At 40.5% G+C, this 13643-nt stretch overlaps 1 protein-coding gene across 4 annotated transcripts in view; it reads left to right on the top strand.

Moving 5' to 3' along the window:
- The first annotated feature begins 6362 nt into the window (after nt 1-6362).
- The window catches only part of cux2b (cut-like homeobox 2b), a 327451-nt gene continuing 320170 nt past the window's right edge, over nt 6363-13643 (top strand). For 3 of the 4 annotated variants that reach the window (XM_060843611.1, XM_060843610.1, XM_060843609.1), the window contains exon 1: nt 6363-6481. In XM_060843611.1, coding sequence (XP_060699594.1) covers nt 6419-6481 — 63 coding nt within the window. In that variant the 5' untranslated portion in view covers nt 6363-6418. Of the gene's footprint in view, nt 6482-8065; nt 8196-13643 lie in introns of those variants that run through there. The other variant, XM_060843612.1, reaches the window with a different exon arrangement.

The raw sequence follows: 13643 nt of genomic DNA, 5'->3' as shown, positions 1-13643 counted from the left end.
ATGTGCCAAGTTGCAGTATTAATAGAACACTTAACAAGATATAATCTCCCTTAATTGACAAGTCTGGTGAGAAATTATTTGAAAAAAGGCATAAAAGATGGAACTAGTTGCTTTCAAAGTTGAGATAGGCCTCACCAGGCATCCCTTGTCAAATGCTGCCACAAATTCTGCCATAGCCCATGTCACTCAGGCCCTTATAGGATTCCACCCTCCGTCTCCTCTTGATGTTATTCTGAATAAGAATGTTCATGAAGCACCTCCATAGGAAACTTATACTTTTATTTTGCATTTTGCTCCCTCCACAAACATGAAGCCGTCCAAAGGTCTGCTGCCCATACCCTAACTTGCACATTGTCCCTTTGGTCCTTAGTTGATGTCTCAGTTTTTAAACTCTCACTCATGTATTGAAATCCTCAGTGACCTCATCCTTTTCTATCTCTGTTCACTATAATCAGTTATAGCTTGCTAACTTTCTAGAATTCTGCCCTTCTCCAATTCTGGTGTTATGAGCCTCACCAGATCTAATCACTGCACCAGTGAATCACTTGCCTTCAGCTGCTATGACCTGAAGCTCTGCAAGTCACCTCCTAACCCTTTTTGCCTCTCTACCTCTATTCTCTCTGAAAAAACACTTCTTGACAATTAACACTTTTACCTAAGTATTGGTTATTTACCTCAATATTTCTGTATGTACTTCTGTTTTGCTTTGTTTGATAATATATTTGTGAAATATCTTAGGAATTTTTGCTAAAATTTTTAATGTGTTTTTTTGTTCACTAGGAGCATTTGATTTCTGTGGATTATCTACTCCCAACAACTTCCTGTGCACAAAATCATTGGTACCAAGCCATACCCCACCACAATGTACTAATGCACTACTTCCTTGACTCCATGCTCCCCTTTTGTTAATTAAGCTTTACTCCATCTATTGTTTATCTGCCTTTCACATTGGAACATTGGCGCAAACTAACATCTTAACATACCACAGATATCAACTCTTCGTTATATTAAATGAACTGCTTTTCTTTTGAATTATTTTGCATATATTTAATATTTATATAGTAATAGCAATAAATGATCATGTGCAAAGTTGTCTGCCTCATTAAAGTGCTCCATCCAAAGTTAACTTATTCGAAATTCTGAGTCATCATACCCTGAATGAGGGACTGTATGAGCAGCCTGCTCTTTCATGCAACTCTAAAACGGGTTGCTCAGATTCTAATTGTATGAGACAGGCTTGGGTTCATTGACTTGCACATTTCTGAACAGAAAACAGTTTTTCTCACTCTGAGGAATGGCTAGGTTTTAACTCTTGTCACTTCTCAATGATGACCTAATTGAGATGGGAAGCCTGCTGACAGGCAACCATATACATCTGGAAACATGGTATATATTGTATGCCAAAATTCAAACTACTGTATGTTGTACAAGTGCAGTGAACCACGCAATTACCGCCAGTCACTTAGAGAATTTGCTACTGATTGTCACTTCTTGGGAAATCCAAATGTATTTCTGCTTGTTAAAAATAGCGTCTGTCGTTTTGCTCTTAACTGACGAATTAAACTGATGACTTTGAGACCCGTAGCACTGCCAATAAACTTAATTTATTTCAGTGCGCTAGAGCTTCAGATATAACTAACAACGTATCTTATCGAATTGATTTGGTTTTATGTGGATGTTACCAAAAACGACTATAAACATAATAGTTGATTTTACATGTAGCGTGGGTGAGAATGTCCGTGGAGATTACTTGTTTAGTTGTTTTACGCTGAATGCCAGCATTGAAACTCAACAGGTCAGACATAAGTGTTCAATTGAGTGTAATATTCTCACAACAGAGAGTTAACAATGAATCATATTTTCCTCTGACGGATAAAAAGAGAAAATGCCAATTTTTTAATAATAATTTACAACATGCACACACAATTGTGGGAAATGTGCAGTTTTGTTTTGTGCTTCCCCAGCATGTCATTTAATCCATGTTTACAAAGCACAATAGCCAATCACGAGACGTTTGCAGTTTTGACCTTTTGATGTTTCTCAAGCAGTTAATAAGATATGTTAAAAGCACTGTACTGACAGAGAGAAGTAATAGCACACATCTATTGATAATGTTGGAAGTAACAGTGTTTATATTATTTAATCCATGACAGAGACAGAGAATGGTGTATGAAAGAATTTTCCTGGGCATATATTTACAATACCCATTGCACTTACAGTTCAGTGTTTAACTGGTACTTAATGACAGAGTACAGCATGAAACAGATTTATGGCTCATTATATATGAGTACATATGAGTTGATTAATTCAAGAGGAAGAGTTAACAAGATGTTGGAATTGTATGCAGGACTGCTGCTATGTGGTAAATGACTTATGTATGCTTTAGTTTGGATTGGCATTCTGTTAGAACAATATACCTTGATTCAAAAACTTCAAAGGACCCCACCCTTTGTTTATATCTCCCTTTGGAGAAAAATGAGATGAATTATCTCTCCCAAATAAGGTAATTAAGAAAGGCATTGCTTTACCTAAAAATAACAAGTCTTGACAATGTTCCAAATTATATCTCCTGATGGGAGTGGACTCATACATTATATGTATGGAATGTAGTTAACATTTTGATTTCTGGCTCTAATGACTAACTCTAAATGGTGCCAAACAAACAACATCTTTGAAACTGTAAAAGATGTTGTAACCCTATACCAATGCTGAGATGTGGTAAGTGTTCACTGTAATGTCTACAACTCTATGAACAATTGAAATATAGGGAGGAGAAGGAAAACATTTCCCACCTTCACATGATATGATTCATCACAAATTGTTTCCAGCATTCCTCCTTCCACTGAAGTCAAAGCACTGGAAGTGCCATCATTTCTTCTTTTCAGTGTTACTTGTGGAGTAGCCAAGGTTGAACCTTCTGCCTGCCAAGAATGCCTTTCTCCGCTTAGGGGGAGTTTCCATATTTTATGCAGGGGTGGAGGGGATTGTTGCAGCCTGTTATCATATAATCAGTGGATCTGCACTTCCTCCTCAACATTTGCCTTTCCCCCCGCCAAGTGTCTTCAAATGTAGCATGCAGGTGATATATAGTTATATAGAGTTATAGAGATGTACAGCACATTCATACACGTACCACCCTCTAGATGAAAAAGTTGCCCCTTAGGTTTCTTTTATATCTTTCCTCACTCACCCTAAACCTATGCCCTCTAGTTCTGCACTCCCCCACCCCAGTGAAAAGACTTGGTCTACTAATCCGATTCATGCCCTTCATGATTTTATAAACCTCTATCAGGTCACCCGTCAACCTCTGACGCTCCAGGGAAAACAGCCCTAGCCTATTCAACCTCTCCCTATAGCTCAAATCCTCCAACCCTGATAACCTCACTGTCCTCTAAAATTTAAATCCTCCAGGGCTAATAAGAAGTATTGGATATACAATGATCTCTTACATTCAGTGTTGCTAGGTCACATAATGCACCCTACCATATGCCACAATCCTGGAACTCCCGTGTAACAGTGCTGTGTGTATCTACTCACCCTGCACTGCAGCAGTTCAAGAAAGTGACACATTATCTCCTTCTCAAGGGCAGTTAGGCATGGGCAAAAAATTTGGGCCCACATTGCCCACTTCACGTGAAATGGATTAAAGTAAATAATATTTTGGCAGAAGTAAAAGCGAGTCAGAAAGGTGTAACCAGAGAGAAAATTTTGCCCTGATGGAGTGTTTCAAAATGGAAAATTTAGAAGGATTGATATAGAGCTGTAAAAAACAGTATTAATTATAATGATATTTCAGGGTTATGAGGTGAGCAATATTAACTCTTTAACTCAGAGTTTTTTTACTACAAGGACTAAAGGATGAATTGATGCAATCATCATCTGTTCCTACAGCACACAAGAAGATAGATTGTCCTTTGAGTGTAAAAATAGGGTTCCAGATTGGCTAAACTATTACAGCAACCAAACAAATTCTATTTCCAATGAAAATGGTCCATTTCTCCAATTGGTGGCTAATCCTTAAGGTTTGCGCAAGGAGTTGATAATCTACTGCCAGAATATTTTCCGAATTTGCAGCCAGTTGAGCTAATTTTCTGTTATCCACCGTGATGCAATTGTGTGAATTTATTGCAAGAGCTCTGATGGTGGCCGTGTGTTACCATCTCTGAATGGTTGATCAGACAATGGGTGGCACAGTGGTTGGCAGTGCTAATGTGGGTTCTGGATGGGATGCTCTTCAGAGGGTTGGTGTTGACGTTATGGGCTGACCGGCCTCAATCCGCACTATGAAAATATCTTGTGAGGTTGCCTCACTCAATCCAACTTTGGCAAATCTGATGCTGAGCAAAAACATCATTCCAGGAAAGCGCTTTAGGAGGGGTCTAATTAAATTAAAATTTCAATTCTAACAATGAATAGTTCGAACCGGAGAAAAAGCGCTAGATTTAGGATGCCTTTGGTGAACTTGATTTTGTTGAGTTAGTGTTTTCGAGGGCGCTGGGTGTAGACTATAATGGACTCACCAGGAAAGGTGTGTTAACTGCTTTGATTATATTGTGCAGCTATAACTGCTAATATAAGCGCCAGGTCACAATGCATCAGCCACAACACGCCTTGCAAATGCAGACTCGCCACTTTCAGTATTTCCCCACGTGAAACAAACTGTGCAGCAAAAAAAATTTAAAGCACTGGTTATAATACTCCGAAAAAGATGGGGATCTGATTTACTTACATGTTTGAAATTGCAAACGAGGAAGATTTGTTTATGTTTTTAGACAGAACGTTGGTTGGAACTGGTTAAAATGTATAAATGAGAATGTCAATAGACTATTGATGGAATTGTTTATTAAAATTACTATTACTATAGTTTTATTATCAATAAAAATTTATGAACTCTCGCAGTATAAAGGTAGTCGTGACTCGCAATTGATCAAAATGCTGTTTTTCGCGACATTAAAAATGTACTATATATATATATACACAAAGTAGCAGCTCCAAAATAAAGCAGGACTTCTGTCGAACAAGGGATGTGCACTTTTCCCCTCCGATTTCCCAAAAAGTTGCACCCGAGGGACAAATCGACGAAGTTTGGAGCCTCGGTGAAGTATTAAAGTAGCTGCATGACAACAAGTAACATTTGTAGCTGTTCCCGTCAGTTCAACACTGGCGCCGTTCTGCATCGAGTTGCTTGTAACAGGCAGCCGGAACTCCAGCGCATGGGATAGGACGGCGCATTAAATTTACCAACAACAACAGACATGCACAAAAAATGCAGTCAAACTGACTCTTCAGCATCCTGTGAGAGCAGAGCGTGTGGGTGGTCCCTGTGTGGAACACCGGCTCCAGATAAAAGTCGGTCGCGCAACGGTAGGCAATTTGCAGCTGGAATTTGTAACCTTTCATGTCGCCGCAGATTCATCAAAGTGGGACATAAAGGAATTATACACCCGAGTCATATAACCAGGTGGTCTTCTCTTTTTGGTTTCACTGCTGCGGGTCTCTTGGAAAAAACAATGTTAATAAAAGCAAACTTAATCCAAGAGAGAAAAAAAATCTGAGGAAGCTGAAAGTTGCTGAAGCTACTTCAGATCCTGAGAGTTGGAGCCGGTGGCTGGACACTGTCCAGTCATTCTAGAACAGAGCTGACAAAGCGATCAAATCACCATCCGTTCGCCCACAGTGTGGCTCCGCCACTCACTGAAATCATCGGTACACAAATAGACATAAATAATATAGTGAGGTTCTCACCGTTTCAATAACACATTCACTGAAAGTGTAGTGTAAACACTGGAGAAAAAGTGACAAGATTTTTCTAAAGTGGAGAGAAATCGCTCCCCCTCCTCCCAAAAAAAGGTTGTCTCATTACATTTGTAATCCAGATGAAAGCGCCACCGCACGTCAAAGATGGCAAAAAAAAGTGACAACTCAGAAAAGTGCATCTTGTACGAGATGTGTAAAATCTGTGTGGAATATTGGTAAAAGATGCCGCAATTTGCTCAAAATGTTTGTCATGACCCGCCCACACTGCTAAATGTTCACTTTGCTGTTTGTGATAATCTGATCAAAAATCAAGCTCTTCGGAAAAATTGAAGTTCAACAACAATTTCTTTAAAAAAAAATCCAGGAAGACCGTCTTTATCTCCTTCAGAGAGGAGAAAAGGGGGCGTGAGGAAAAAGGGGGGAAAAAGAAGAGATGAGGCAGGAGCTGGGGTTTGGCAGCAGTGACTGTAACCCCTGAGTTCTCTCTCTGTGTGTGTGTGTGTGTGAGTGAGTGTCTCTCTGTGTTTGTAGGGGGGGTTTGGAGTTGCCTCTTCTGTGTATTATTTGAAGTGGCCAGTGGAGGCGGGAATCCAGGCCGGGTATTGAGAGGAGCCGAAGGGAAAAAAAATAAAGAGAAAATATCGCTTCAATATCCCTCAAGATGGCCGCCAATGTGGGATCGATGTTTCAATATTGGAAGAAATTTGATCTACGGCGCCTCCAGGTTAGTGAGAAAAGCTCTCGCTTTTACCCCCTGAATATGAAGGGGAGAGGGAGAGGGGGTCAGCGCCGCCCAACACGGGCTGGGCACGGGCTTTTTTGTGGGTTTTTGGAGGCGCTCGGCGAGAGGAAAGTCGCAGCTTTCGATTGATACGTATTAGAAATTGATCCCTGCCTTTGTTCGGTTCAATGATCGATCAGCAGCAGCAGCAGCGCAGTGAAGATGGTGCCGCGCTCCGCCAGTGTGCTTCATTTCAGCGGCCACTATGTGAGACTAGCTCCCTCTCTACTCACAGCACACACACATACACACACACACCAAGAAAGTACAAGTCATTCAGACAATTTAGCGGGGAATGTAATATGCTTATGAGGATAACAAAAAAAAAGCTTTGTATAAAAAAAACTCTAGGATGGAAACAAATAGGTAAGGGACGATTGGTTTGTGGAAATAAAGCTAGGTTCTGTAAAATTTACATTTGCTTGTTTTATGACTGCGAGATCGGCGCGTTTTTTTTAAAAAAAGCTGTATTCCTAAAATGTTTATTAACTTCTTCCTGCCTCCCAACACTTGACGGTGTACAGTATCAGTCAGTAATGTTACAGCGAACTTTTATTTATAGAATGCTCATTCGCTTTAACTTGGGCGGCGGATTAATTAGATAACTTTTAAAATTGTTTTTATTTATGTTGGTAACAAATGAGACAGATCTCCTTTTTTTCGGGTTGCAATGTAAGCTCCGAGAGGAAATTGACTGGGGTAGTGATCTTTCCTTAACCGTTAATGTAGCAATCAGCCAAGGTTTACAGGACAAAACCAACCCCCCCCCCCCCCCCCCCCCTTGATGGTGTGAATGTCTTTCGGGTTAATTTGGAATGTTCCGGTTGCTGGTTCCAACTTTGTCAGACAATCGGCTGCTGTGCTGTGGTATTTTGTAAACCTCTGCGGAACGGGACCTTCGGTCTGAGCAGTGTAATTGTATTCGCTTGCTAATGTTTAGTAAATCAGACCCGGAGACACCAGCGCTCTGGATGATTGATGTTCTGTAACATGGGAAATGACAAGAACATCGCAAAGAAATGGAAGGGAGGGAATTGTGCCCCCGGGCTACCAGGAGCCCTTGTCCTGGGATTTGGATGGTCCACTTGATTTTGTTTCTCTCCTCGGGCCGCTGGGATTCAGCAGCCGTGTGGTCTTCCGCTGGTTTGTTTGAGGAGGGGTTGGGGCGGTGTGTGATGTTTTATTGGGGATGTCATGCTTGGGTCTGTCGCCCTGTCCAGGCCAGATCTGATGGCGCCGCCCCTCGATTGGGGACTGGAAGGTGACCTTGCCAGTGTGCTGCCCTCCCCATAAGCTTTCCAACAATTCCATTCATTTGCCTGCGCTTTATATGTCTATCGAGTCGGAAAGGAGACATTATTTATCCAGACGGCAGGTGGAACTGGCACCATCCTCCACTCGGGAGTGTCTGTAGAGGTTTGAACGGTTGCTGACCAGAGCAATGGGATTGTCTCACCCCCCCCCCCCCTTAATAAATTTGTATAACTTCAATTAGGAAGTGGAGAGTGAAGACATTCCAGGAGCGAGAATCACAGAATTGAATGTCTCTCACAGTTTGCTGTATCATTTGCACGTAACTATTTTAGAAATGTTTCTTTCGGAGAAGTATTTTTAGATTGTTCTCGTCAAGGTTGTTGTCACAGGCGAAGATATTTCAGTAAGTTTTTACATCTGGGCGTTAATGTAGCTATTTTGTGTTTTGACGATTTTGTTGGGAGATAATTATTTCTTAATGAGAGGTGAGGATGTAGATATCAAAAAACAAACTCTCCAATGCTCCTGGTCTTCAAATTTGAAATCACATCACTATTTTTTGTTCTGATTTTCTTAAAAGAAAGACGGATTGGATAATTTACTCATTATTTATTCGTAAGGTTTTTTTTATCCTCCCTCTTCCTGATACTGTTCTGTTTCCCTGAGCGTTCTCTGACTGTTCTAGGACGTGACTGTATAGATTTCAGGCAGTTACTGATATTCCTGCATCAGACTAGATGTGAATGATAACCCGCATTTTGACCTGTCTTTGCCTGATGCCCACACACCTTAAGCAGGAGTTTCCGGATATTGGATGGAATATGAGAGTCTTTGTTTAAGTTCTGCTTAACCAATAGACCAATGACCCAATTGTATTGAACGTGCTTTGGCTCTAGTTAAATTCAGCTCATGTTGCACAAACTGGGGAAGAATAGCTTGGGATATTTTTGAACCATTCAATTCAGATCAGCAGTGATAGCACCTTTACTTTTTGAGCTACCGATGACTCTCAAAGATACAAGATAAACTGAGATGTAATTATCGATGGTTTCCATTGAGCTAATTTGATGTCTCAGTTTTGAAGAAAGGTAGATTCTAAATGCGGATGGATTGAAGTACAGAAGTGCATCTGAAATGCTTGCTTTTCCAAATTGCACAAAGATTTATTGGATGAAGGGGACAATAGTGGTCTCTGACTCCCATTCCTTTACACACATTACCATCTGGTGATTACGTTGAAAGTAGGGGTTTCTCTGGCCTTTACTGTTTTCTTTGCAAGGTTTTAAAATAACTTGTAACTTGTTGCTGAAATATCACTGTCATTGACACAAAACACGGCGAGACACTGTTACACTGTTCTGCTGCATTCATGCCAAAACTGTGATTTTTAAAGTTTGTAGCTCAGTAGAGCCAAGAATACTTCAGCTAAAAATATTTTAAGTGAGCAGAGAAATATTATTTGACTAATTAGTGTTAAATTAATACATTGTATCTATTTGATTAACAGGAAGCTCAGTGAAAACAAACTGTGATAGAGGGACAAGAATGGAAGAAGCTTTGTTTTCACTAGAACTTGTCTGCAACTCCCTTTGCTACTGATTTGATAGTTTAGTACATTATATATAACAATGTTAGAGTACAGGTTGGGTACAGAGAAGGAAATATGTTCACCCAAAGAGATTGACGGGATAAATTTTCAAGATAAATTGTGACATTACTGAATTGTCTGTAGAGAGGGATAGTTTTTGTACCTTCCTGTCTAATTTCGATTTACTGACATGTACAAGTTTGAAAATGAAAACTTTTAATATATTTTTATTGATTAACTTTGCTTTGGGGAGAATTCCCAATTTCTGCAGTGAATAGCTCAATTTATAAATAACGTTTTTGTGTCTCACTTACCCCAAATACCACCTCTTCAAATATCAACTTCCTAATTTATTGGAGGGGGGGAGGTGATTTTCAGGACTTGAGAGAATTCTCTTACATTTCAGAGATCTAGTCCACATGAACATGAACCACAGCCCATGACTAACTTTTGTTTATTTGGTACCGAACTTATGATCACACAATACATACAATTATACGGGAAGTAATCAGTCGAATTGGTGTGACAGTGGTGTTCTCTGAGAAGAACATGTGTCTTCAGCATTCACACAATGAATGACTGGAAATTCAGAAACCGCTAAATTATGATTAAGGTGCATCCTGGTAAAAAATGGAGGAAGTTTTATTCTGCATCAGAAAGTATTCTAGCTGACTGGCAAGCAGTCAATGCAATCACTGGGTTTCTGAAGTGGAGAGATACATATTCCTCAGCTCCAAAGATCATTCCTTGCACAATTGAAAAATAATTTGTTAGACTTGCACTAAACGCAGCCAGAGGATTTGATTTGGAAACAGAAAATTCTGGAAACAGCTAAAAGTTCAGGCAGCATCTGTGGAGAGAGAAACAATGAGTTAAATGCTTCAGGTCAATGACCTATCATTGAGCTGGGAAAAGTTTGCAATGTAACAAGTTTTCAGCAATTGAAAGCAGGGAGGATGGGCAAAAGAACAAAAGGGTAAGAATGTGATTGAGTGGGAGATTAATGGCTGATGAAAAGAGTTGTCGCTGTTATAAAGTTGAAAAATGAGGTGCTAATCTACGAGCTTGCATTGGAATACTACAGGATGCTTGATGGTTAATGTCAAAATAAGAGCAACGTGGAGAATTAAAATGGTGGGCAGTTGTAGGCTTTGAGTCATATTTGTGGATTGAATGGAAATATTTTGCAAAGCAGTTATCCAACTTGTGTTTGGTCTCCAGCAAAGGGGGAGAATGCGTTTTGATCAGTGAATACAATACCTTAACAGAAATTGATGTAAATCAAGGGAGCATAGAGTCATAGAGATGTACAGCATGGGAACAGACCTTCAGTCCAAGCTGTCCATGCCGACCAGATATCCCAACCCAATCTAGTCCCACATGCCAGCACCCGGCCCATATCCCTCCAAACCCTTCCTATTCATATACCCATCCAAATGCCTTTTAAATGATGCAATTGTACCAGTCTCCACCACTTCCTCTGGCAGCTCATTCCATGCACGTACCACCCTCTGCATGAAAATGTTGCCCCTTAGGTCCATTTAATATCTTTCCCCTCTCACCCTAAACCTATGCCCTCTAGATCTGGACTCCCCGACCCCAGGGAAAAGACTTTGTCTATTTATTCTATTCATGCCCCTCATAATTTTGTAAACCTCTATAACGTCACCCCTCAGCCTCCGACGCTCCAGAGAAAACATCCCCAGCTGTTCACCCTTTTCCTATAGCTCAAATCCTCCAATCTTGGCAACATCCTTGTAAATCTTTTCTGAATCCTTTCAAGTTTCACAACATCTTTTGGATAGGAAGGATACCAGAATTGCATGCAATATTCCAAAATGGCCAAACCGATGTCCTGTACAGCCGCAACATGGCCTCCCATCTCCTGTACTCAGTACTCTGACCAATAAAGGAAAGCATACCAAACGCCTTCTTCACTATCCTATCTATCTGAAACTCCACTTTCAAGGAGCTGTGAACCTGCACTCCAAGGTCTATTTGTTCAGCAACACTCCCTAGGACCTTACCATTAAGTGTGTAAGTCTTGCTAAGATTTGCTTTCCCAAAATGCAGCACCTTGCATTTATCTGAATTAAACTCCATCTGCCACTTCTCAGCCCATTGATCCATCTGGTCCAGATCCTGCTGTAATCTGAGGTAATCCTCTTCGCTGTCCACTACACCTCCAATTTTGGTGTCATCTGCAAACTTACTAACTGTACCTCTTATGCTCGCATCCAAATCATTTATGTAAATGACAATAAGTAGAAGACCCAGCACCAATCCTTGTGGCACTCCACTGGTCACAGGCCTCTAGTCTGAAAAACAACCCGCTGTCTTCTACCTTTGAGCCAGTTCTGTATCCAAATGGTTACTTCTTCCCGTATTCCGTGAGATCTAACCTTGCTAACCAGTCTCCCATGGGGAACCTTGTTGAATGCTTTACTGAAGTTCATATAGACCACATGTACTGTTCTGCCCTCATCAATCTTCTTTGTTACTTCTTCAAAAACCTCAATCAAGTTTGTGAGACATAATTTCCCACGCACAATGCCATTTTAACTATCCCTAATCAGTCCTTGCCTTTCCAAGTACATGTATATCCTGTCCCTCAGGATTCCCTCCAACAACCTGCCTACCACCGAGGTCAGGTTCACCGGTCTATAGTTCCCTAGCTTGTCCTTACCACCTTTCTTAAACAGTGGCACTACGTTTGCCAACCTCCAGTCTCCTGGCACCTCACCTGTGACTATCGATGATACAAATACAAATACAAGAGGCCCAGCAATCACTTCTGTACCTTCCCACAGAGTACTCGGGTACACCTGATTAGGTCCTGGGGATTTATCCATCTTGATGTGTTTCAAGACATCCAGTACTTCCTCCTCTGTAATATGGACATTTTGCAAGGTATTAGCATCTATTTCGCTACTTTCTATATCTTCCATATCCTTTTCCACAGTAAATACTGATGCAAAATATTCGTTTAGTGTCTCCCCCATTTTCTGCGGTTTCATACAAAGGCCACCTTGCTGATTTTTGAGGGGCCCTATTTTCTCCCTAGTTATCCTTTTGTCCTTTATGTATTTGTAAAAACCCTTTGGATTCTCCGTAACTCTATTTGCCAAAGCTATTTCATGTCCCTGTTTTGCCCTCCTGATTTCCCTCTTAAGTATACTCCTACTGCCTTTATAGTCTTCTAAGGATTCACTTGATCTATCCTGTCTTTACCTTACATATGCTTCCTTCTTTTTCTTAACCAAACCCTCAATTTCTTTAGTCATCTAGCATTCCCTACACCTACCAGCCTTTCCTTTCACCCTAACAGGATATACTTTCTCTGGACTCTCATTTTCTCATTTCTGAAGGCTTCCCATTTTCTAGCCGTCCCTTTACCTGCGAACATCTACCCTCAGTCAGCTTTTGAAAGTTCTTGCCTAATACTGTCAAAATTGGCTTTTCTCCAATTTAGAACTTCAACTTTTAGATCTGGTCTATCCTTTTCCATCACTATTTTAAATCTAGCAGAATTTGACATCTTGGATGGTAAGAAAGGGAGAGGCATGAGGAGAGGTATAGCAACTCCTGTGTTTGCATGCAAAGGTGTTCTGAAAGGGGACATGTGCTGGGGATGTTTGCAGAGTCCCTTCTGCAGGCTAGAATGGAAAGGTGTTTCTGATAGTGATGTCCTGCCATAGATGGTGGACAAAGATGTGTTGAATGCAAAGGCTGGTGGGTGGAAGGTGAGAACAAAAGGCAACCTTTTGTGATTGTGAGTGGAAGGGGATGGAGTGAGAGCAAAATATGGGAAATAATGTGGACAGTTTGAGGGCCCTATCAATCACTGTTGGAGGGAATAGGTTGAGGCAGAAGAAAAACATGTGGAAGAGGATTTGTTATTTTGATTCCAATTTCTTTCTTTCTTTATTTATCTGTAATGAATGGATCAATTTCACGAGAATACTTGACTTTCGTGTTATTTACATGAACCCTAAGTATGCATTGTGGGAATGATGGGTAATATTTATTTAATGATAAAATGAGATATAATGGGTTGTAAGCTTGCTGCAGTGTATATGCAGCAGCTGTTTATAATGCATGTAGGTTGTTGATTTTTTTGTTTGGGAGAATATCAAGTAATCCCGTAGTTAGCTTATTGGAATGTGTTGCACAGTATTGCTAGATAATGTGATTGTGCATGTGTGCCATGTTTTGTAGTGTTTGCACGTTGGCAAAAGAAATAAGTAACAAGAGAATGAACTT

The sequence above is a fragment of the Hemiscyllium ocellatum genome, chromosome 24, assembly GCF_020745735.1.
Source record: "Hemiscyllium ocellatum isolate sHemOce1 chromosome 24, sHemOce1.pat.X.cur, whole genome shotgun sequence".
Taxonomy (NCBI): Eukaryota; Metazoa; Chordata; class Chondrichthyes; order Orectolobiformes; family Hemiscylliidae; genus Hemiscyllium; species Hemiscyllium ocellatum.
This window is presented reverse-complemented; position numbering and strand designations above follow the sequence as displayed.